Source organism: Salarias fasciatus, chromosome 15 (assembly GCF_902148845.1).
Source record: "Salarias fasciatus chromosome 15, fSalaFa1.1, whole genome shotgun sequence".
Taxonomy (NCBI): domain Eukaryota; kingdom Metazoa; phylum Chordata; class Actinopteri; order Blenniiformes; family Blenniidae; genus Salarias; species Salarias fasciatus.
In genome coordinates, this window is record NC_043759.1 from 15,735,106 (window position 1) to 15,756,084 (window position 20,979).

The 20,979-nt window shown below is 41.5% G+C and overlaps 2 protein-coding genes across 3 annotated transcripts; one reads left to right on the top strand and one right to left on the bottom strand.

Annotated features, from left to right (window-relative positions):
* Positions 1 to 3,219: 3,219 nt before the first annotated feature.
* Positions 3,220 to 6,288, bottom strand: LOC115401829 (melanocortin-2 receptor accessory protein 2A). Of its 2 annotated transcripts, XM_030110177.1 has the most exons (4): positions 6,183 to 6,288; positions 5,818 to 5,959; positions 4,494 to 4,593; positions 3,220 to 3,820 (listed from the first exon to the last, which is right to left on the bottom strand). In XM_030110177.1, exons 2-4 carry the CDS (start codon positions 5,933 to 5,935, stop codon positions 3,334 to 3,336), a joined length of 705 nt encoding a protein of 234 aa, XP_029966037.1. In that variant the 5' UTR covers positions 5,936 to 5,959; positions 6,183 to 6,288; the 3' UTR covers positions 3,220 to 3,333. The 2 variants fall into 2 exon arrangements, with proteins under 2 accessions (XP_029966037.1, XP_029966038.1); XM_030110178.1 differs by lacking the exon at positions 6,183 to 6,288 and having other exon boundaries at positions 5,818 to 6,089.
* A 12,554-nt stretch (positions 6,289 to 18,842) lies between these two features.
* LOC115402314 (protein ripply2-like) lies at positions 18,843 to 19,392 on the top strand. The gene is made up of 3 exons (XM_030110824.1): positions 18,843 to 18,947; positions 19,051 to 19,121; positions 19,215 to 19,392. The coding sequence occupies exons 1-3, from the start codon at positions 18,843 to 18,845 to the stop codon at positions 19,390 to 19,392; spliced, it is 354 nt and encodes a 117-aa protein (XP_029966684.1).
* The last annotated feature ends 1,587 nt before the right edge of the window (positions 19,393 to 20,979 follow it).

A 20,979-nucleotide genomic window follows, 5' to 3' on the forward strand; every position in this document is an offset into this window, starting at 1 on the left:
AGAGCTGCTGTTCTGTGACGAGGACTGAGAAGCTACAGGGCTTTTTTTTTGTTTTTTTGTTTTTCCTCCAGAACCGTTGAAAGAGATGGCAGATTGGAAATGAACTGAAGGTTATCATTGGAGCCAGAGATGGGTTTCTCAAGAATTAAACCAGAGGTGAGAGTAACAGATGGTGTCTGCTATCAGAGGTGAGAGGGATGAAACGCTTGATTTAACTTCAGCTGCTGGTTGTGGGTCTAGTTGGCAAGCTGTCGATTTTTCAACTTGAATGGTGTGCCGGCAACATTTCCAAGTGGTGGAGTGAGAGGGCTCAGCTGTCGGTGAATCCAGTCTGCTTTTTTTGAGTTAAAAAAAATGTTATCAATGAGACAGAGTTGTCTGTGGAGTGAAACATGAGGAGTGTTGGGGTCACATGGTGTCGGTGACAAGCCAGAGCAAGCTGGAGTGTTTCCATGGCCAGCACTGACTTTTTCTCAGTAGCTTTGAGCTTTGACTGTGAAAAGAGTGTCCTTGGATCGCAGAACGAGGTTATGATACATCTCTTCATGAGACCAGTTTTCTGGTGTCACTATTCAGAGAATCTCTCCAGTTGGAGTCCTTTGGCCTTGAGCAGTCGTAGAGGTGTCAAAACCCAACAGGCAGAGTGGGTGAAAGACACAATCCTGGTTTGTAGTGGATCATGTGAGTCCAGCACAGTGCGAAGAATTATTATTATTATTATTATAATGGAAGGCCACTTCAAAGGAGGAGTTTATAATATGGAGATTGTCAGAATCTGATAGAGCCAAATGTTCTCTGTATTTTATTATGAATGGAAAAAGGCTTTGTGAGAAATGCAAATGCTGTCCGACCCAATGTTGTGCATGCTCTACGACTTGGAAGGAGGAATATGTAAACGAGGTTCTCTCCACCATTTGTCTTTAGTGTGCAAAAGCTCTGCAGCCTTATTTTCTCCGGTGGACGCAGTTTGACTGAACACCCCCTCAGACAGGAGGTAAATAAGAATGTGATTCACTGCTGGCCGGCCGTTGACTGCCAAACTGTTTAATCTTTCGTCACCACGGCAACATCAGCACTGACCAATGATTTTCGTGGGACGTTTTGACCATTCAGGAATAAGGACTGTCGCATAAAAGAAAAACAGCTTCGTCAGGTTCCCCTTCAGATCACAGTCGGCTTTGAGTTTGCGATAAAAGTTTACTGAACCTTGTTCAACCCTTGTTCTCGTTTACATTGCATAAGCTCATATTTTAACCTGCTTGGTGCAGATGCGGCTGTTGACGCTTTGAAATGTAATGTTCCAGAGGAACGGATGAAACTGAGAAAGATCCAAATTATTCAAAGCAGTTTATCCCGACTTGCCTCAACAACAAACACTTCTGGGTAATACCCGACCCTTTCAGGGAAGCTCAATGATTAACCACTCTGATATCCACCTTCCGTGGCACAATCACAGAGAATTACACAATGACGGTTGTGCTGTACTCAAATCTGCATTCGCCAGAAAATCAAGAGGGAATGTTTAAAATGCCTCTTTTTGTCTAATTCCAATTGTTTTCTTGCTCAATCCTCCATGAAATCTACCGCCACATTTCATCATCAAGTCAGAAAAACTCCAGCTTATATAAGGAAATAATCAAATAAAAACATGTTCCTTCTGAAGAGTGCAACGCGGAAAAAAAAAAGAACATTGAATCAGCTGCACAAGCTTAATCACATTTGTGGACCCAGTGGCAAGTCTTTCTGTACACAAACTATGTTAAAGGAGGTCAGAGGTCCCGGTGCGTGATTATTTAATCTCCCCGGCATGTTTCAGAGATAATTAATGGATTGTCCAATAAAATTTAAAGACTCATTTAGTGAAGACGGTGTCACAGTAGTGCTGATAGACTGGCTGGCATTCGCAGCACATCCCTCCATCTGACTGATGTTACGTAACCCGCTCATTTCCTGGTAAGTGACTGTGATAACTAGTAGTGTCGGTTTGCATATTCATCACCTCATATTGTTCAAAACAATTCTAATTTGTTTTGACTGGGGAGGATATTTCTGCAGGAATAAAACAGTGGAGTTTCTATGACTGAAATCTTCAATTGATTCTGTTGTACACTGGAAATATTACAAACGAAATACAAAAATGACATGAGAAAGAAGACATGAGGAAGTTAAGGGCAACCATTGCTACATGCAGCACGTGAGGACTGTTACTGTTTCGTTGCAAATGTTCAGTGTGTTCCTGCACCCAGTCTGCTCCAAGTGTCTGCTCACTTCCAGATCATTGTTGATCAAGCAATCTGCACTATACTTTGATTTGGAGCTAGTTTTATGGCAGATGCCCTTCAATGCAGCTCGAGCAGTAAGGGGTGGAGAGTTCTTCCCATAGTGCCACAGTGGTGACCTGTCAGCTGAGGGATTAGAGGCAGTAAACTTGGTTTTATGACTCAACAGTGTTACAGTTCACTTCAGTCCAGCTACCTGTTAGCTACCTCTCGTTTAACTGAATCATCTGAGTCTACTGTGCTAAAAGTAGATGGCGAACTTCAGTCAGTGAAGCGATACAAACGATTCATCCGAGGCTGTGACCATTACTACCCCTGAAACACCTTGGAAAATGCTTGATTAGTCACTGAAATCTTATTTGAGGAGACGTTGAGAACAACAGCATGCCAAAAACTGCTACAGCACACCAAAAAACATTCAGGCTTTATTTGTAAAGTCAACATTTAGGTTACTAGAACTGACTACAAAAGTCACACACGCATTGATGTTGGCAGGTTTCACGTTATGTATTCTGTCAAAGAAGAAAGATATGCTGGATTTTGTGCTACTAAATTACACAGTAAACACACACTTTACCTTTTCGGACAGCATGTCATTTGACGTGAGGCTTTCATTCTTGCTGGTGCAGACCAACCACCCATTGCATCATTGTGCAGACGTCCTTTAGAAAACAATGCAATGATAACAGGGGTACATATAATAAAGCATTTTTCTACAGTTACCTCATTCCTCCTTCATTTCTGTTCCCGTGCAGTAAGTCACCAGTCCAGGTCCAGCACCGTGGCTCCCAGGTCGCCAAACTAGCACTCAAAACAACAAGGGAGGTTCTTTGAGATGCACTTAACATGAAAGCTTTGTGATTTCTCTCACTGGTTGATCCCACTGTGCATATTTTTTTAGACGGTAAAAAAAACAAAACAAGTCCAAGCACTTTGGAGCTTTTTTTTTTTTTTTTTTTTTTTTAGGGGCAAAGGCATGTAGCAGTTGGGCATAGTTTTCTGTAAAGTCGTGAGTGATGATGGTACAACAGCCCGCTCCATTCATGCCCTTCGTCTAGCGGATGTCACAGTGGGCGTTGTGAGACTGAGACTGGCGCTCCAGTATGGCGGACGGCTCATACAGCAAGTCATCCTCTCCAAGTGTGGAGCTGTGATCCAAATTCACAAAGTTGGGGATGTTGAAGTGAGAGAGAAAGGCACACTCTCTGTCCATCTTGCTGTCGTCCATAAGTCCACCGAGCGGCTGTTGCACTTCAGCTTCCTCCAGGTCCTCCTCCATCGGTCCACTCATCCCATTGATCCCCCCGGTCCCGTCGTAGATCCCCTGCTGGCGTCGTGTCCCCGTGCTCCTTTCAGTCCTGTCGTCCTCGGTATTTTTCTTCGCCTGAGCTTGATCTTCCTCATTGATGTAGAAATTAAAATATGAACGGGGGCCTGCGAGCAATGGGCGAGAAAAGGCTTTGTCGTTCTCGTCTTGATGACCGTCAATGTCGACCAGGCAGCTTCCCGGTCGATGGCGCTTTTCAGCCGAGTCTGGATTTCTGTTCAGAGACAAAGAAAGAAAGGTTCAAAGTGAAATTGCTGCAGGAAAGGGATTTGAAATGGGGGGCTTTTAGTGTCATTTTTTTCTGGAATATAGCTGCTGCTCGACACCGAGGAAATGTTGAGGGTTTTTTTTTTTTTTTTTTTTTTGCACTTATTCAATATTTTATTTCACTGTCAAAAAAATCAAGTTTAAAATTGTACCTGCAGCTATTTCATAGAAAAAAAAACCCGGATGAAATGGTTGAGGAGGAGTGAAATACGGCTGAAGCTTCTCAATAAAATCCCCGTTGCATACTGGGCTAACCTCAGGACTTTACTTTACCAGAGCTAAAAACATTTAACAGTTCTGTCATTCGTCAGCTTGAGTTGTGCAAGCTTGAACATCATCTTCCCACTTGCAATTAATTAAGTCATTCACATGCATTCAAGCATTAATTATTTTGAGACAAAGCAACGCCTTACAGGTTCCTCTACAGCCAGAGTGGCTGAAGAATTCATCACTGTCTCAGTAATTGTTGCCAACAAGATAAGAGTTCACCTCCGGACAGCTCTGACATGAGAAGCGTTTTGGTTGATTTGTTTGAGCTCTCTTTAAAACCGAAACGGCCCCCGGGGGCCGGATGTGAAAGTGAAATGAATCAGGGTCTGTAGCCGGCTTAATACACTTACTCTTGATGCGGCGCGCCCGTCTTTGTGAGCAGCGTGAGGACAAAGAACATGAAAATGACGAACACAGCAAGTCCGACCCAGAAGCCGATGACGATGGAGTCTGAAATTTGCAGAGAAGGAACCGTCTCAGTGAACCTTTCCCCTCCTTGCTCATGGGTTTAAATCAGTGCTATTCTGAGTGTGGGTTGGGCCTCTGCAGGCAGGTGCCAAGAAGCTTTTTGGGAGGATGCCATGGCAGTTGCAGGGCTCAGCGGGATGACTTTAGAGAAAATAGATAAATTCTAATTACTCTATATGGACAGAAGTATCTAGACACCTGACCATGATGCCAACGCCCTGTACTCCTTGGAAGGTTTCTCCCAGTTGCAGCACATCTGATTGCAATAAGGACTCGTTACTAGGCTTTTTTTTGCAAGCTTGAGGATTATTATCAGATTGATTCGTGCTTGAAGCAGGGCAAGAGCTACAGCATGCAGGTCCAGGGAGGAGCAGCCCTGCAGCAGAGCATGAGTCAGGTACTGCTGTTGGACAAAGACAGCCCGGCTCACAGTCCTCATATAATTCATCCCGAAGGTGCTCAGTTGAGTTGAAGTCAGAGGTCTGCATGGGTCACTATTCCAGAGTGAACTCATCCCACCATGCCTCGCTTGTATTGCTGCTGCACAGTCATGCTGGGAAGGTAAAACATCCTTACCCGTCTGATCACTGTCCAAAATGGGCTTCATTTTAAAAAGTCAAGGGCTCTTATTAAAACAACCAATTCCAGTAATCAACAGGTGGAACTGGGGATACTTTTCTCAATATATCTTGTGTGAAAACAGGAAATCTGGCATTTATATGTCACTGTTATGTGGCACAGCAATGCAACATGGGAGAAGGAGGGCTGGGGGTCGTTGTAGTTAAAGCTCTGGGAATAAAGGGGAATCCTCCTCCCAAAATCTGAGAGCCCCTCTGAACTGTCTAAATTTTCCCAGATGTTCAAGCTCCGAGCACAAAACCCCACTTCAATCACAGCAATTAAAATAAGCGTTGATTGTTCCATAATGTTAAGTGGGCCGCTTGTTTTGCAGGGAATGTCTCATTACCGGATCATTACCGTTTAGACGGCGACAAACCGTGACGGCGTGATTGAAGACCGGCTGCTTCATAAGAGGCAGCCGGTGCGCAGATAACACAAAGAGCGACGGGGTAATTACTGATTCTTCAATTAAAAGTGCGCCGTAGGCATGCGTGCGCGCGCTCACATACACGCGCTGCACAAAGTATAGAAATGCATTTAAAAATTCAAATAAAGAAAATGATCCGGGCAGTGTTTCCGGCTTACATTTGTGCGCTTTCAGCCCCTCAAAGGACACAGGCTCGTCGTCGTCGTAATATTCATACTGCCACACGTAGTCGCTGCGTCGCGCGCTGGTTCGGCTCTGGTTGTGGAAGTCGGACATTTCCCCCCCAGTAGTGTTACGCACCTTGATAACAGGAGACACGTTCAATACATCCACAGAGAAAAAAATGCAAGGTGTTTCTATATCCACAAAGTTTGAAAACCCTCCTCCAAACCTTTCTCGAATCTACTGCGCGCAAATCTTTGAATCCCTCCAACTACTGACTGGTTTATTCCTTGGATGTTTAGTTACAGTCGCGAGAAAACACTCAAACTGCAATACGGTGCGAATAAATCCACGGTTCTACCGTTATGCGAAACTCTGTTCATCCTCTTGGAAGTCCGGGGAGAGACGCAGCAGCCGTGTGGCCAGAGTGTCGGTGCGCATCGCCCTCATCCAGCAGCAGCAGCAGCAGCAGCCTCAGGACTGGCGGCTCACTCCGGGGACTGTCAGATTACACTGCAAGAAAAAAAAAAAAAATAACACGCACGTCAAACTACATGCAGGGTCCACATCCAATCTCTGACGAGGTATTTTCCAACGCAGTCTGCAGCCCACTCTAATATCCAATGCTCTTTGCTGGAGTGAGAAGAGAATCATATTTTCAAACATCTATATAGAACAAATATAATGTACGGTTTGGTCAAAGCACAACATAACCAGTATACAAACGAAATTAAATGTGAAATCGTGGTGCAGGGACTTAAAAGACTTGAAACACTCTCAAAAAAATGTCAATTGTTGACTCACTTTGAAAGCAAAATTCTTATTTCCGAACTACAGGAAACCGGGAATTCAACCAAAATTTGCTGCATGCTGTGAAACAGAAGTGTGGCAACAACTCAGCTTTATTTTCATCTCGTTGGATGTGTTTTGTCTGGTCTGAAAGTGAAGCTGCACGTCACTACAGAGACTCATTTTACTAAATGGAATGACAGTTGTAAACGTTCCCTCTGGCACTGGAGTTTGGAACATGCTGTTTAAAGTCTATTTAATCAAGAACTGAAGTACTTTTCCTTTCAGATGGTATTGTGAGTAAACACCAATTAATATGACATGTTGTCTCCTAGTTCTCTATTGTGAATTGTTGGGAAGTCTAGCATTGGCATTTTCGTTACTTTTGGGACATTGAATTGAAGAACTGTTAGTCTGACAGATCCTGGCCTCTCACAATAAGCACCATTTTACTCCTCTGAACATGTGGCATGATTTACATTTATCAGCGTTTGGGTACATCTATTGTGCAAGTCAGGGCAGTGAATCAGTCTGTTGTGCCTACATGCATTTTAAAGTAGCTTGAGTTGCAAAGGTTTGTTTTTTGTATCACAGCACCAGGTGTCTAAAATCAATATCCTGCTGGAAAGATGGATGATTACCCTCTCTACACCTGTAATCTGTTCAGACCAAGCTCATCTTATCTTATTTCATCCAGTCCTAGAGCAGAATGACAACGTGTGGCTGCAGCTGCACCACATCTGTGGAACAATATTGCACAAATACAATGACAGTACTGTTAAGTAAAACAACTAACTGTCTTGCATCCATCTGCCAGTAAGCAGAGACGAAGAAACGCTCTCTGTTATGCACTGTCACATATAAAATCTACTGAAGCACAACAATAAAGTTTTAGTCTATTAGTTTATTTTTAGAAGGAAGAATGAATTGATGTAATCTGCCCCTTTATATCCCACAATCAGTTAGCAATAGGAGTAAAAACATACAAGAAACAACATGACTATGAAGTCTGAAAGGCCTACACAGCCACTCTCACTTGTGTGTGTCAGGATAGAAGTGTTCTGCATGGTAACGCTGTAATATTCCTATTTCATTTCTTTGTATTTGAATAATATGCTGGGTTTAAATGCGTTTTAAATCTTGTGTGTGAACTATGTTCTGTGTCTATATTGTTCTGGAACTCTTTCTTACAGAAATGCACTGTTCTATTAGCGTCAAACCAAATCTTTGTTTCCTGAAGATCTCTGTTCTTTTTATATCATGCCACAACGACCACATCCGTATCCTGTGTTAAATTTCCCCCTGAAAGATATAAAGTGCTGTCATCTGCAAAGAGAATCAATTTCAACAGTTTTGATACAGCCATAAAGTCGTCAATCAGTATGGCTGTGGAGATTTTTTTTTTAATCAAAGTATTTGTGCTTATTGTAAAATTTACAGCATCTTTGCAGTGTGTAGATTATTATCCATTCATGAAAGCTGAGAAATATCTCTGAAATGTGGCAGGTGCTCTGGTAAATGTATAATTTTCCCCTCAATATAGTCTTGTAAATAAATTTAAAATGGTTCATTAGGTGTGTTTGTAAATTCCTTTTAGAGTTTCATGATGACTCCGTGTGCTTTGTAGGGTTTTTATAGTGGTGTTAGCATTCCCACACAACAGCTGTAATATCCCTGGTTTCTCTCCGGTTTTGAAGGGAGTTTGCATGTTCTCCCTGTGGGAGTTTGGCTTCAGCATCTGAAGATTTTGAGTTGGATGAAGGGGTGTGCAGGACGGATGGATGGATAGGTGGCCTTTGACAAATTGATTCAGCATCAGCATAGCCTCGCATTTAAAAAAATAAATCAAAAACTCTGCCAAACAGATAACAACTGTGATGATTTATTTCGTACCATCACTGATTCATTCAATCATCCCGATCGTCTAAGCTCTAAACCCCCTTTATCTAAGTTAGATCTCAAATATCTCAGCTCACTTTTGTCACAGCTCTGCTTGGAAAGAACAGGCCACCAACCACCCAGTAGCAGAACAATTAAATATATGTGTTTAATCTTTATTTGCATGTTAATGGAACACTATAGTGCTCCATCTTTGCTTAAGAGACTGAATGGCCGTGAGTGCAGACCGGAGCCTCTCCTCTCTCACACAGCTTCTAATTAAGTCAGTTTGCTGTGTGTTTTGTGAAGTGCCTCTACTTCTCTACGTCCAGACGTCCAGACGTTTTCTTGCTCCTGCCCAGTTAATTCAGTTTAATCACATCAGCTGGGGAGATGTGTTTTGATTTTTAAGCTACAGGCTGCATAATTTATTAAGCTTCTACATAGATTTCATCGCCTGCTTTGAAAGCGCTGGTCACAGTTGACCCAAATCTTTTTTTTTTTTTTTTTTTTTAATCCTCTGATGAAAACATTTTACTGACATGTTCGAGGTGAGCGAGAAGTTCTGTTGAAATCTCAGGGAAATTATTGTAATGAGTTACCTCTGAACATGTCTCTACAGAAAGGCTACTTTTGTTAAAAAAAAAAAAAAAAACCTTTTTCCATTTTAGTGAAGTCAGAGCTCACTAAAATAGCATTAAGAGCAACCACGAGTAATGGATTTATAATTACCTTCACTGAGGGATAATTAAAGAATGTGTAGCTGTGCCTGCCTGAGACTGGAAACGCTCATTAAAACTGGAAAACACCAGTTTATTAAACACCGTCTTTTCATCCGCAGGCGAATCTTTATCCCTGCAAAAGGCTTCATCAGAGGACAGACATTATTTTAATTTGTGAAGGGCCTCTTAAGCAGGAGTACTTGAGCTGCTTCACAAAATCATGAAATAATAAATAAATCACCAGAATATCCACAAATACAAGTAACAGGCACTTTATTTTTGGCATATTTTGTTTGCTTGTTTCCATCACAGGATTTTCATTAAGTTGCAGCTGGGCTTATCCACAGAGTTTCCAGCAGTGATGGTACTTTTTTTTTTTCTATGTAATTGATCCAACTATAAGTAAAATTGGACGGCTCTCAATTTGGCACCATCTGGTGGTATTATCAGTAATGACTTGGGGGAAATCAAACCCTATAATTGACTTATACTGCAAAATGAGAATGTGCTTTCAGTGTAATTAGCTTTTTGATCAGAGGCTTCACAGTACTTTCTCTCCAAAGGCTGTAAGAGCGAAAGTTAGACTCGAGCAAAACAGCATTTTCAAATGTTTCCCTTTGTTCATAAAAATAAACCCACGATCATAAAACATCGTACAACTTGTGCAACTTTCAAATTAAAAAAAAAATAGTGCAATTATAAGATTATGTCCTATTATGCAAAGGATCCTGGGAAAGTCCCAGTGAAAGAATGTCTATTCAAAGCTCACATTTTTCTACTCAAGTCAATTTGTGATTTGACCCTGAGCTCCACACCCTCAAGGTGAAAGCACAGCTCAATCCAGCAAACATCACGTCCTTCATCATGTCTTCAGTTTAATTTTAGTTTCAGGCCAAAAAATGCAGCAAAGGACTTAAATTAGCTCAACATCTGCAGTGTGTCTTTGAAAGATTATGATGGGAGAAGCCTGTTGAATACATTTTTTCCCAGACTGTCTTTGACACTCTGTGCTAATAATAACGCATGTTTGTGACAATTCTCTGACAAACCAGGTCAGTTGCTGCTCATGTGGTGTGTGCTGTCTGACACCCGTGTTTCAGATAATTCCTCAAATGATGTCCCTGGGCATGGGAACTCAGTCTGGGTAATAAAAAATGTTAACAAAATACTAAATCCTCAGGGTTTGAAATTGAGTTGATTTATAAGACTAGAGGAAAAATGCTTTGAGCTACATGGAGCAAGACGAACACGGTGTGTGTTTACTGCCGCCGAGAAACCACGGTCATGGCGCTAGACTTTGGCAGTAGATGCCCGCCATGGCTTCCTGATCTATTACTAAAGCATGTCGAACTGGACAGATGGCTTTTTGGCAGTTTTAACCCAAGAACGTGAAAGATCCACAGCGAAAAATGCCGTACAGGAAATAGATCTGAAAGATTATATTCACTTCATCCACTTGGCATTTGGATTGACATTATTTGTATGCTCAGAGAAGAACTGAAGTGTCAGAGTGGTTCGTGTTGGTGAATTACTCGCAAATACGAATCCAGAGGTGGGCCCAGACTGCAGCAAATTCTCCATAAACGACTTTATTGAAGGCATAAATTGTGTCTCCAGGTGGCTGCATCAACTTTCCCTCATTCATTCCCCCGCTGTGCTAAATGCCTGACCTCAACAAGCAAATGATATAATAATTATCAGCCAGATGCTTCTCAAGCTGTTGCATTGACTTCTACTCCATATTTTAGGTGGAGTGAAGATGATCAGATGCATCGCAGATGATGAATCTCTTGCTGTGTGTTTATTGAATGGATTTACATGAATGCATCAACGATATTAATAGCTGCACTGGGTGGAAAACATTTTCTCTCTCCGTCATTTAGTCTCACGTTAGAGTGACGATCAATAATGTATATTTCAGTGAAACAGCGTGTCTCTAAAATCTACCCCACAGGATTTTGCTTCGGGCTTGCTGCTTTGTTCTTTTCCAGCTGCAGTGGTCATGTAAGATGCTCCGCTGTGCTGTGTTCACAGTGGATGTTAAAAGAGCTTTGATCAAAAGAAGCATGTGCGAGGCTGCTGGCAGCAAAATGCCCTGAGCCCTTACTTACCAGGGAAAACACATCGTAACGCCAACACAGCCAATAAATGCCAAATGCCATGGCGAATGTGTTTGTGAGCTTAATTTCTTTGTGCCCTAAAGAATCCATGTTAGCATGTGATGTTTTTCTCGAAAGGCATGATCAGTAAATCACATTTTATGGTGGTTTTACATCAATGTGCATTTTTTTTCTCAGGTGTCCTGGTTATCTGTGTGACAGTGTGCCACATGAGTAAATATTTAGCTTCGAAAGCCAGCAGCCGAGTCTTCCTTGAAGGGAAGAAATGGGCGTTGAAGTGTGGTCAGAGAGAGAGAGAGCCAGAAAGTGGAGAGATCTCACAAGACAAGTGTGACAGGTGAACAGAAAAAGTAAAAGAGGGAGAAAAACTGTTATTGGGTTTATTCACAGTCTACAAGACACAATGTATATAACAGAAAGGCGCAGTTTCAGAAAAAGAGAAGAATCTGAAGTGAATAACAGGCTGGATGGTGTTAGAACATGTTGTTGAATCCTTTATCTGAGGAAGTGGGTTTGGTTTTTCCTGGGAATGCCGGCGTGCATGTGATGTGTCTCAGACTGCATTTTTTGTGGTCTGATATCTGGGCCAACTGGTGTCCAAAAAAGATTTTTTTCCCCCACCCATAGTGTTTTAACAAGAACCAACATCAATTTTAAAAGTAAATTTTATATTTTTAAAAGAAAATGTGTCCTTTTGGTCAATTTTTGTATGTGTTTGTGCCATTTCATCAGTCAGTAGTAGTTAAAAGCTTTTGAGTTTACAGCAAGGTTACAAGGTTATGTGTTGAAGAAAGATGTTTTATAAAGTATTTTTCAGTCCTGTAAACCTGTATACTTTTTCCTCATTAGTGTTTTTTTTAAATGAACTCGATCATTTCGATGCTTGTTATGTTGAGATCGTCTCTTTTTTTTATTGATTGCAAACTAAAATTAATATTAAAGTCTGAATGTAAACAGAGCTCTGCCTTCATTATTACGGCCTGAGGCAGGTTTATAACTCTGACTTCTGTGTTTAAATGGATTTCTGCAGCCCTTAGAGAGGCTTTATAGATTGTACAGTCTTCATTGCTTTGGTACAGATTGCTTCAACGGGGTTTTTCCTTCTGCGATAATTAAAACTCATGACAGAAGCTTGCCTGTCTTCACCGTAACCTATGTGTGAGCAGTCTTGATGTACAGAACACAAGTTACTGTGAGGTGAGAAGGAAAGGTCGACTGTGGCGTCAGCCCTGCAGAGTCAGGATGCATCTAAATGACCGACCCACTGCATCCCGCCGCTCTGACTCACCGCTGCAGGTGCTGTGAAGAGGCATGTTTTGATTAAGATCCATTCGCTGAACAAAGTCACTAATGGAAAGTGTTTCATGATTACTTGTGGAAAAAAAAGAAAGCAGAAGAGGGCGGGGGTGTATTTCTGACCTTGTTTCGAGAACATGTAGGTAAGTTCATAGATTAAATGAGTTTATTCTTCCAACGCTGCTGCTGCTGCTGGTGCAGACCGGGTCGTTGCAGCATCATTTCTTATTTCCTTCCATTGCTGTCACTTTCCTAATAAAATTCTGATCACAAGTCTCCTCTAGTTTAAAGTGACTAGTACCACCCACGCTGACTGCTCTAACAGCTCAGAAGCTGTCCATTTATGATTCGAGGATAGAAACACTGAAGATTCCTAAATAGATATTGTAAAATATTCATAGAGTCTGCATCAGTGCTGCTGCTACACGGAATGCATAATTCCTCTGATGCTGCACAGATAACTTCAGACCTTTCATTCACCGGAAGAGGAGTCAGAACCTGACAGTTCAAGATCGATTTTGGCAGCTGAACAGTCTTTTAGGGCTCTATAACAGTTTTCCTTGTCTTTCATTTTGGCGTTTCCTTTGAAGAGAAGCATCCTTTATTGTTTTGTTGCATCAAAATATATTTCAATTACATGTCTGGTGGTGGACTATTTCTCTGTTTCACTCCTTGCCGAGCAGCCACACTCTCTAATCTCGGATTGACCATGCCTCACATATTTCAAGCTCAATATACTTACACTTCAACGCTTTCACATTTTCAAACTCAATTTTTTTCTTTTTTACTCTGAAATCAGCTGTTGCCATCTACATTCACTCACGCAAGCGATATTTTTCTGTGCACAGCATCTGATTGCCAAGTCTTCAGAGTATGTTTCAGAATCCAAAATCCTGCTGCATATTGAGCAGCTGCAGAAGGTTATTCCGGTGCAGAGCAGAGGGAAACACGTCTTATCACGATCAACCAGAACACTGTCACCACCGAGATGACTGACACTGCTTATCTCCTCTCGAGGTAGAACAAAGTCACCAATCATATTTTTTCTATAAAGCGAATATGTTAGAAACAAGATAAACTGAATCATTATCAAACTAGAATCATTAGAAATGTATTTGTAAGCCATGAATAATAGTGTTAAGATCAGTGCTCTCATTAGAAACCTTGATTTGGCCTCAGATGGTCTTTGTGGAGATTGCATGCCCTCTGTGTGTGTCTGGGTCAAAGACTGTCATATCCCTGGCTTTGTGTTTTCTCCTGCTCTTCTCTTGTTTCTTGTGTTTTGTGATTCTGCCCTGATGCGTTCCCTCTCCTCCCTTCAATACCCGTAATGACACGCCTTGAGTGTTTGTGCTTCTTCCGCTTCCTCTTCTCCATCTCGCCTGGTGCGACTCCGCCCTGGTGCGCTCCGTCTCCGGTAACCTCTCCAGGGTTTCCACCTCCCTCTCGTCGGCCGTGTCTCGCCGTGTGTGAAAGCTTCCAGCTCCCAGCCTGTCAGAGCAGGTAATCGGTGGGCAGCAACTTTCAGTAAATCATCAGATCCTGTAATCAGTGAATGTACAATACACAATTATAGTGCTAGTCATGATGTTCTTTTGGATCTGTTTTTTTTATTTTTAAAGCTACATATGGATTCTAAATGTTCTTTCTGAGGATTCGAATAATGTTCTATTATAGTTGTGAAGTTTATATTTTGTGGTAAGATTCTTGGTATTTCTTCTGTTTTTCCCTGAACCTCGTCTGGTTCTGCTTATAGTGCATTTTACTCAGCCGGATGGTTTCCAAGGGAACACTCCGGACCTCAATTGGATCATTCTGACCTTCAGCATAGCCATTCTGAGAATACAACCCGGGGTTTAGAAGCATCCTGACAAAACATGTAAGCAAGATTCACCATGAGTCCGTCCTGACATCCCATGACATCCAGAGTGTAAATCTCCATGTCCGTCTTCACTGGGTGACAACCATGTGATTGAATTTCATCTTCGGGAGGTTTGATGTCTGAATACCAAAAAGGTTTGATCAGACTGTCACATGACTTCACACGATGAAGGCTAAATGATTCATTATTTTCCCCTCGCCTCCAAACCCTGTCCATATTGATTATTTAACCACTGAGGATGATGCAGACAGGAAGTCTTTTCTACTGAGTCTAAACGAAAATAGAACTTAAGCAGCACGTTATAATCACTGCGGGACAAGGACATCTGAAGTTATACAGATGCCATACTGTGTTTATTTACAAGGGAACTGGCTGCTTTAGTGGAGGCTGAGGATCTATAAATGGGTTCTTGTGTAATCTACATACAATTACTGCAGCTCAAGAGCATGTGATGAGTGCGCGAAGTTGTTTAGGGGAGTGCCATTGCAGCGTGAGTCACAGCATGAATCACATTAAATGGATTTTCCAATGAAAAGCATATGGTCTCTCATTTTATTCCATCCCTTCTTTATTCGATTGAATGATAATGTAGCGTTAAAACACCGAAAAGACCATCAAATATTATTTCCACTGTGCCTTAAAATACATCTTGTTCATCCGAAACATACGAACATAACATTATATGCGGGGCACACAAGTTCGGGTTTCGAGTTGACCCCAAGTTTCGAGTCTTTCTCATCAATCTTTTAAATTCAGCTTTGAAGATTATACATATTCTATACAGGAAGTAGTATGAATCATGAACTAACAATAGGCCAAACAGGATTTATTCTCCGAGCTCATTTGCAATGCACACACTGGACTCTGAGGAGCTGAAAGCAGCGACTCGTGTTAATGAAGTGTAATTATTTCCAGCTTAACTTCAAGGCTTTACTTGGAAATCAAACCGAAAAACCCACAATTATTAATTTGTAATTGTTTTGACTCCTCTTGTTCGTATTCCCTCAACACAATTTCTCATACATTCTAATAAAAGATGACAGTCTTGTCAGCACACTCATTAAAAAGCTATTAAGCGATTAAATAAATAAAACACTTGCATATAATCGATTCTTGGGTAACTGTTAGCTTCTAAATGCTCACAGGAATACAAGCACAAAATACAAAATTAATATGTGATGAATTTATTGATGCAAAAGCAGTAAATGTTGTTTGCTGCAGTGCTAAATGACTGACTACATGTGTGAAAGAAGCTTTTCCACATAGGCAGTAATGGTTTCTTTCATGAAATCCTTTTACCAGAAACCTTTGACAGGTGAGGCTACTGGCAGGTTTAAGTTCATACATGGTGTGTATTGTGCTGATTTTTCCTGCAGTGTGTGTGCAGTAATGGTACTTTTCCATGTCAATGTTAAATTCTGTTAGTGAAAAGTGAAAGAAGTGAAGCACTTCAAGCGAAATCATATAAGGGGGGGATTACCACCATGTGTTTTCAGAATTTTGTGATTTAGCCAACCAGTTGTACTTCTTTTAAATAAGTAGCCTATACATACAAGCTGTTTCAATGGAGGAAAGCTTCTTTGTAAATGCGGTCTGTGAGAAAGCAGTGCTGTCTCTGAACAGTGGAGCATGTTTTACATTCAGCGTCCCGCAGCCCGACACCGTGGGACACTGAATGCAACGATAAAATGCACCCTGAAATTTATACTGAATAGGAAAACTTCTCCAGGAAATTACAAAAATAGATGTTTCAACGACCCACATAGGGGTACACAAGGTCTGAGGAGCCAGACTGTGGAACGAGCATTTACAGCACAGATGAGTCGATCGCAGGCTTTATACACAGCTGCTTCTGGTAAGAAGTGACCTCTGTACTTCAGCACAAAGAACACCACTTTTCAAGCCTATGATAGCAGCTTCAAGGACATCTTTTGAGAAGCGTTACATTACCAACCGATGGTGGGGAACACAATGTAATCATGACCTCAGTGGCCTCCTCTGATTCATTCTCTCATAAAACACACCGTTTAGTTCTACGTTGTTAATAGCTATCTATAGATATCTATCACTGATCCATAAACCTCACCTGATGTATTCCTTTGGCGCTGACATGATGCCTAAACAGGGCAGTGAAACAATTTGTCATCTCACAAAACTGAAGTTAAACACCTGAATGAATCTGAACTTGTACCCCCTCCATCCCGTGACTCCAACAGAGGAAGCAGAACTCTGAAAAGCATCAAGACATAACATCAATCGAATTAAAAAAAAAAAAAAAAAAACTCAATTAAACTAAGAAGCAATTTATTGTGATTATGACAAATAACATTTACTGAACAGGCTTTCAAAAAATGGTTTATGTGGTTGGTTTTCGTGGTTGGCTGTTGCTGTGGAGGAGGGTTTTTTTTTTTATGAGAGTTTGGGGATTTTTTTCAGTCTTTGTTGAGAGAAGCATCAATGACTTTGGAGAAAAATAAGCCAGAGGACCAATGTAAGTGTCAGTAAAAAGAAAAAAACACCCAAAGTGGAACAATGTCTGGGGTATCTGATGCAAATCTCCTAAAAAAAAAAAAAAAAAGATTGTTTATCAGACGGTGACCATGCTGAAGGCTTTGTGATAGATTCAGGATAAAAATAGAGTGATGGTCTCAAGCATTTGGAAGATGGAGCAGCAGCTTTTTTCTCTTTGCAATGTTCATGTTAACAAGGAGCTCATCAGCTCCTGTTTACTTCTACTCCATCCTCTGTGAATGACTGACAAGTAATGGGTTGATCCAATAAGGAAGGACAGCTTATCTTGGATTATCATGACTTACTGAGATGAGCTGCTTTACGTTAGAGTGTGTTGTTCGGACGTCTTTTTATGTGGTCTTGGCTGAACATTTCACTCTGGTTACATTCACAGTTGATAGAGACCTCACGTTTAACGTTCCCGTCTCTTTTGTGTTGCTTCTATTTGCTCGCCTGGCATATTTTGCAGAATGCATTGGGTTTTTTTAGCAGAATATTCATGGACGGGAAGCATCATCATGAAAAGAGCAAATCTATAAAGCGCATCTAATATTAACAACTGGGTCTTTGCGTTGCATTAATCTCGTGACTTCAAATTTCAAATGACATCTAAGGCCATGCTTCACGAGTGCGGCTTTACAATGAGAGAGCGCCTGATGTGTCTCTTACACCCAGACCCCACAAAAGAGTGAATAACACCAAAACACAAAAAGAGCCAGCATGAGAGAGCAGAGTGCGTCCAATTAACTCCAGAGCTGGAAAAGACTGTAAGAGAGAGAGAGAGAGAGTCAGTCTGGGGTCTGCTGGACCTTATTAGTGCTGGGCTCTGCCTGCCTCCTCCCTGGAGAGTGGGATTTGTGATGTCCATCTCCACAGAGGCAGTGTGTGCACAGACATTCACTGCTGATGCATGGATTACCTTCAGGCAATTACCAATATGTGTCAGGGCCGATAGCCACTGCGGAGCTCTTTACAGAGCCAAAATCATCCGCATTTGGCAGAGTGTTCTCACCTAGCAGTTGCAATTTTATGTGGCTACAGTAAGAGTGCTTCTATTCTGGTTGCAGCACAGCACCACACTCCCCCCTGCTGGTGCGCCCTGATGCCGAACATCAGTGCAAAGACGTGTGTGACACTCATGGAAATCATTAAAAAAATAAAATGTTCCTGCATGGACATGGTATGGATCTGTCGAGGTGAAGTTATTGCCACCCCCTCCCGCTGTGAAGCTGAGGTTAACACAAATGCCTGACACGTGTTCACCTCCCACCTCCTCCTCCCCTGTCCTCCATACGGTGACAGTAGGGCACGTGTTTCTTCACACCTCACACCCAAAAGGGTTCACGTTTGGAGATAAGGTGAGTCAAGGGTTCACATTCTGACCCCCAGGAAGAGTTTAGCAGGTTTTAATCTCTTTTGGATCTTAAATCACATAGTTTGTTCATAAATTATGTTTCACCTAAATCTGAAATGGGCACAAATTGGATGAAGACTGCAGGTGACAGTTTTATATCTTATCAAACATACAGATGGGGACTTTTTGGCACCTCGCTGTAAAGTGATTCCGTGTTGTTGTAACTCCATCCAAACAGTCGGGAGAAACTTAATCTGTTCTGCAAAATCAAGATACAAGGCAGCCATATGGTGTGATGGTTCACTCCAGTGTGACTTCGCACCTCAGCGCCGTGGCGCATGGAGACACTTGGGGACGCGTCAAAGCGCAATTTGGCACGGGCCTCCACGGCCACGATAAATAGGAGCTTCCTGCCGTCGATCTCACTTCCTCGGCGGACTTTGAGCAGGACTGATCAGCACCAGGAAACATGGATACTCGACTGAATTCTGTCTTTAGAGGCAACTCCGCGCAGCAGATCTGCAACATGTGGAGGCCCTGGACTGGGAACGAAGGCTCGACTGCCCCACCTAAGGTGAGCGTTGGTAACTTTGCTTTTCAAAAAGCTTTTAACTCATTGAGTGCGCATGATTCAACGTGAAAAGCCAGAAAAAAAATCTCCCATTTCATCATTTCAGACTCAAATCGCGTATGGACAACTATCTCACTCAAAATACTCCAAAACTCCTCCAGTGATCCACCCTGTGAAGTAAGTGGATCGTTCCTCAGTAAATCCGAATTACGCATCCGTTTTGTGTTTTGTTTCTCCTGCAAATTGCCTCTTTTATGTGTCCGTATGAAGGCTGTATTGGCCCAGATCGAGGTGCTTCGACTATCTGTACCAGGACGCAGAGATGCTGCTGCGCAGCTACCCGGTGCAGGCCACCATCTGCCCCTACCGGGACTCCAGCAGCGAGGAGGACAGCGACGATGAGGAGGAGGAGGAGGAGGAGGAGGAGGCGGAGAAGCAGCAGAACTGAACATCACTCCTCGAAGCCCCCCCCCCCAAAAATGCAAACGGCTCCATAATGTGATAATATATTCCCCCCTCTAATTTATTCATGTAAATATCTGTACATAACTTTCCTCCTTTTCTGCACCGGCAACAATGACTTAAATTATTCCTTTCTGACATTTCTACCTCTTTTTGCATTGTGTCCAGTTTCACAATAAAATGCATGAAAATGAATGTCTTTGTATGGTTCTTACTTTCTTACAGTCCTTTTGAAGTTAGTGTGAGGCTTGGAAAAAAGAAGATAATTCATTAAATTGATCTTTTTGCTGACTGGCTGTGGAAATCAATGTGGAGGAGGAAAATTTCTCAAGGATTACTTAAAAAATTACATTTTAGAGAAGTATATGAAAGAGCTATGCCAGTGCATGGTGCGTCTGCAGGGCTCACTTCCACTCTTATTGACAACATGTTTTTGATTAAAACTTTAACACAATCTGTGTGTAACATTACTCTTTATTTCTCAAGGTTAACTGAAGCAAGCTTAATATCGGCATGGAATAAAAAAAAAAAAAAAAGATTTTGTCCCCCTCAGTCTTTTATTCAGCCTTTCATTTGGCACCAGTGTGTGGCTGAACAACTCTTTTCCCATGGACAAGTGTCAGGTGGTAAACACTCTGTTTCCTGCTTGGTGCTGTGTGAGGTGCAGGGTGTGTATCTGACAGATCGGGGTGTGAAACTGTCAGGGGAAGCCAAGGTGCACACACAGCAAACTGCCTGGACAGAACTCTGTGACACTTGTTCAGAAAACCACCAATTGGTGTGTGGCAAACCAAATCAGATTCACATTTTTCATATAAATCTCACAAATTCTATCAAAGCAGGGTTTCCCTCACTCATAAAATCTTCTGAACTAAAGACTGAATGAACTATTCAGCAGTAACATATGAATCACTGATTGAATTTGGGCAATTTTCAACTTTGCAATCTCACAAATAAATAGAAAATCAAAAGTTACAACTATGAAAACAGAATAATGTGATTTATGTGATTAATTCACTTCGCAACCCTCCCAGTTGTTTATTCCGCTGGTTGCTGGCAGTAATGTCTTCACTTACAATCATGGCTTTTTTTTTAAATATTATTAAAAAATACATAGGAAAAAAGACATTGCACTTTGAATATGAGCCACAAATCTATTTCATGTGTCCGACAGGCAGAATTACTCTACGTAAGGTTTGACTTCACCCTATGTTTGAAAAAAAAAGGATGATTTTTTCCACTTCCTGTTGCAATTTTGAAGTAAAATATAGATTTTAACATCAGTTAATCTTTTATAGCAGTATTTTTGTTGGTAATGATACAAATAAACAAAATCCACTTTGTGGAATATCATGCATAGTGCTATATCACTTCATACTATATGTACAAAAATATCACTCTATAAAACAATATATTCTTGTATTATGATTTAATAATAAAGATCAAAAGCACTTGGAAAATGCAAACAAAACAATACTTTTGCAAAGCTTGGAAACCAGACCAAGTCTCCAGCAGCCTGCACACTGATTTATTGATGGACCTTTTAAAAATAAATCCTTTGCTCTGTTGTCTC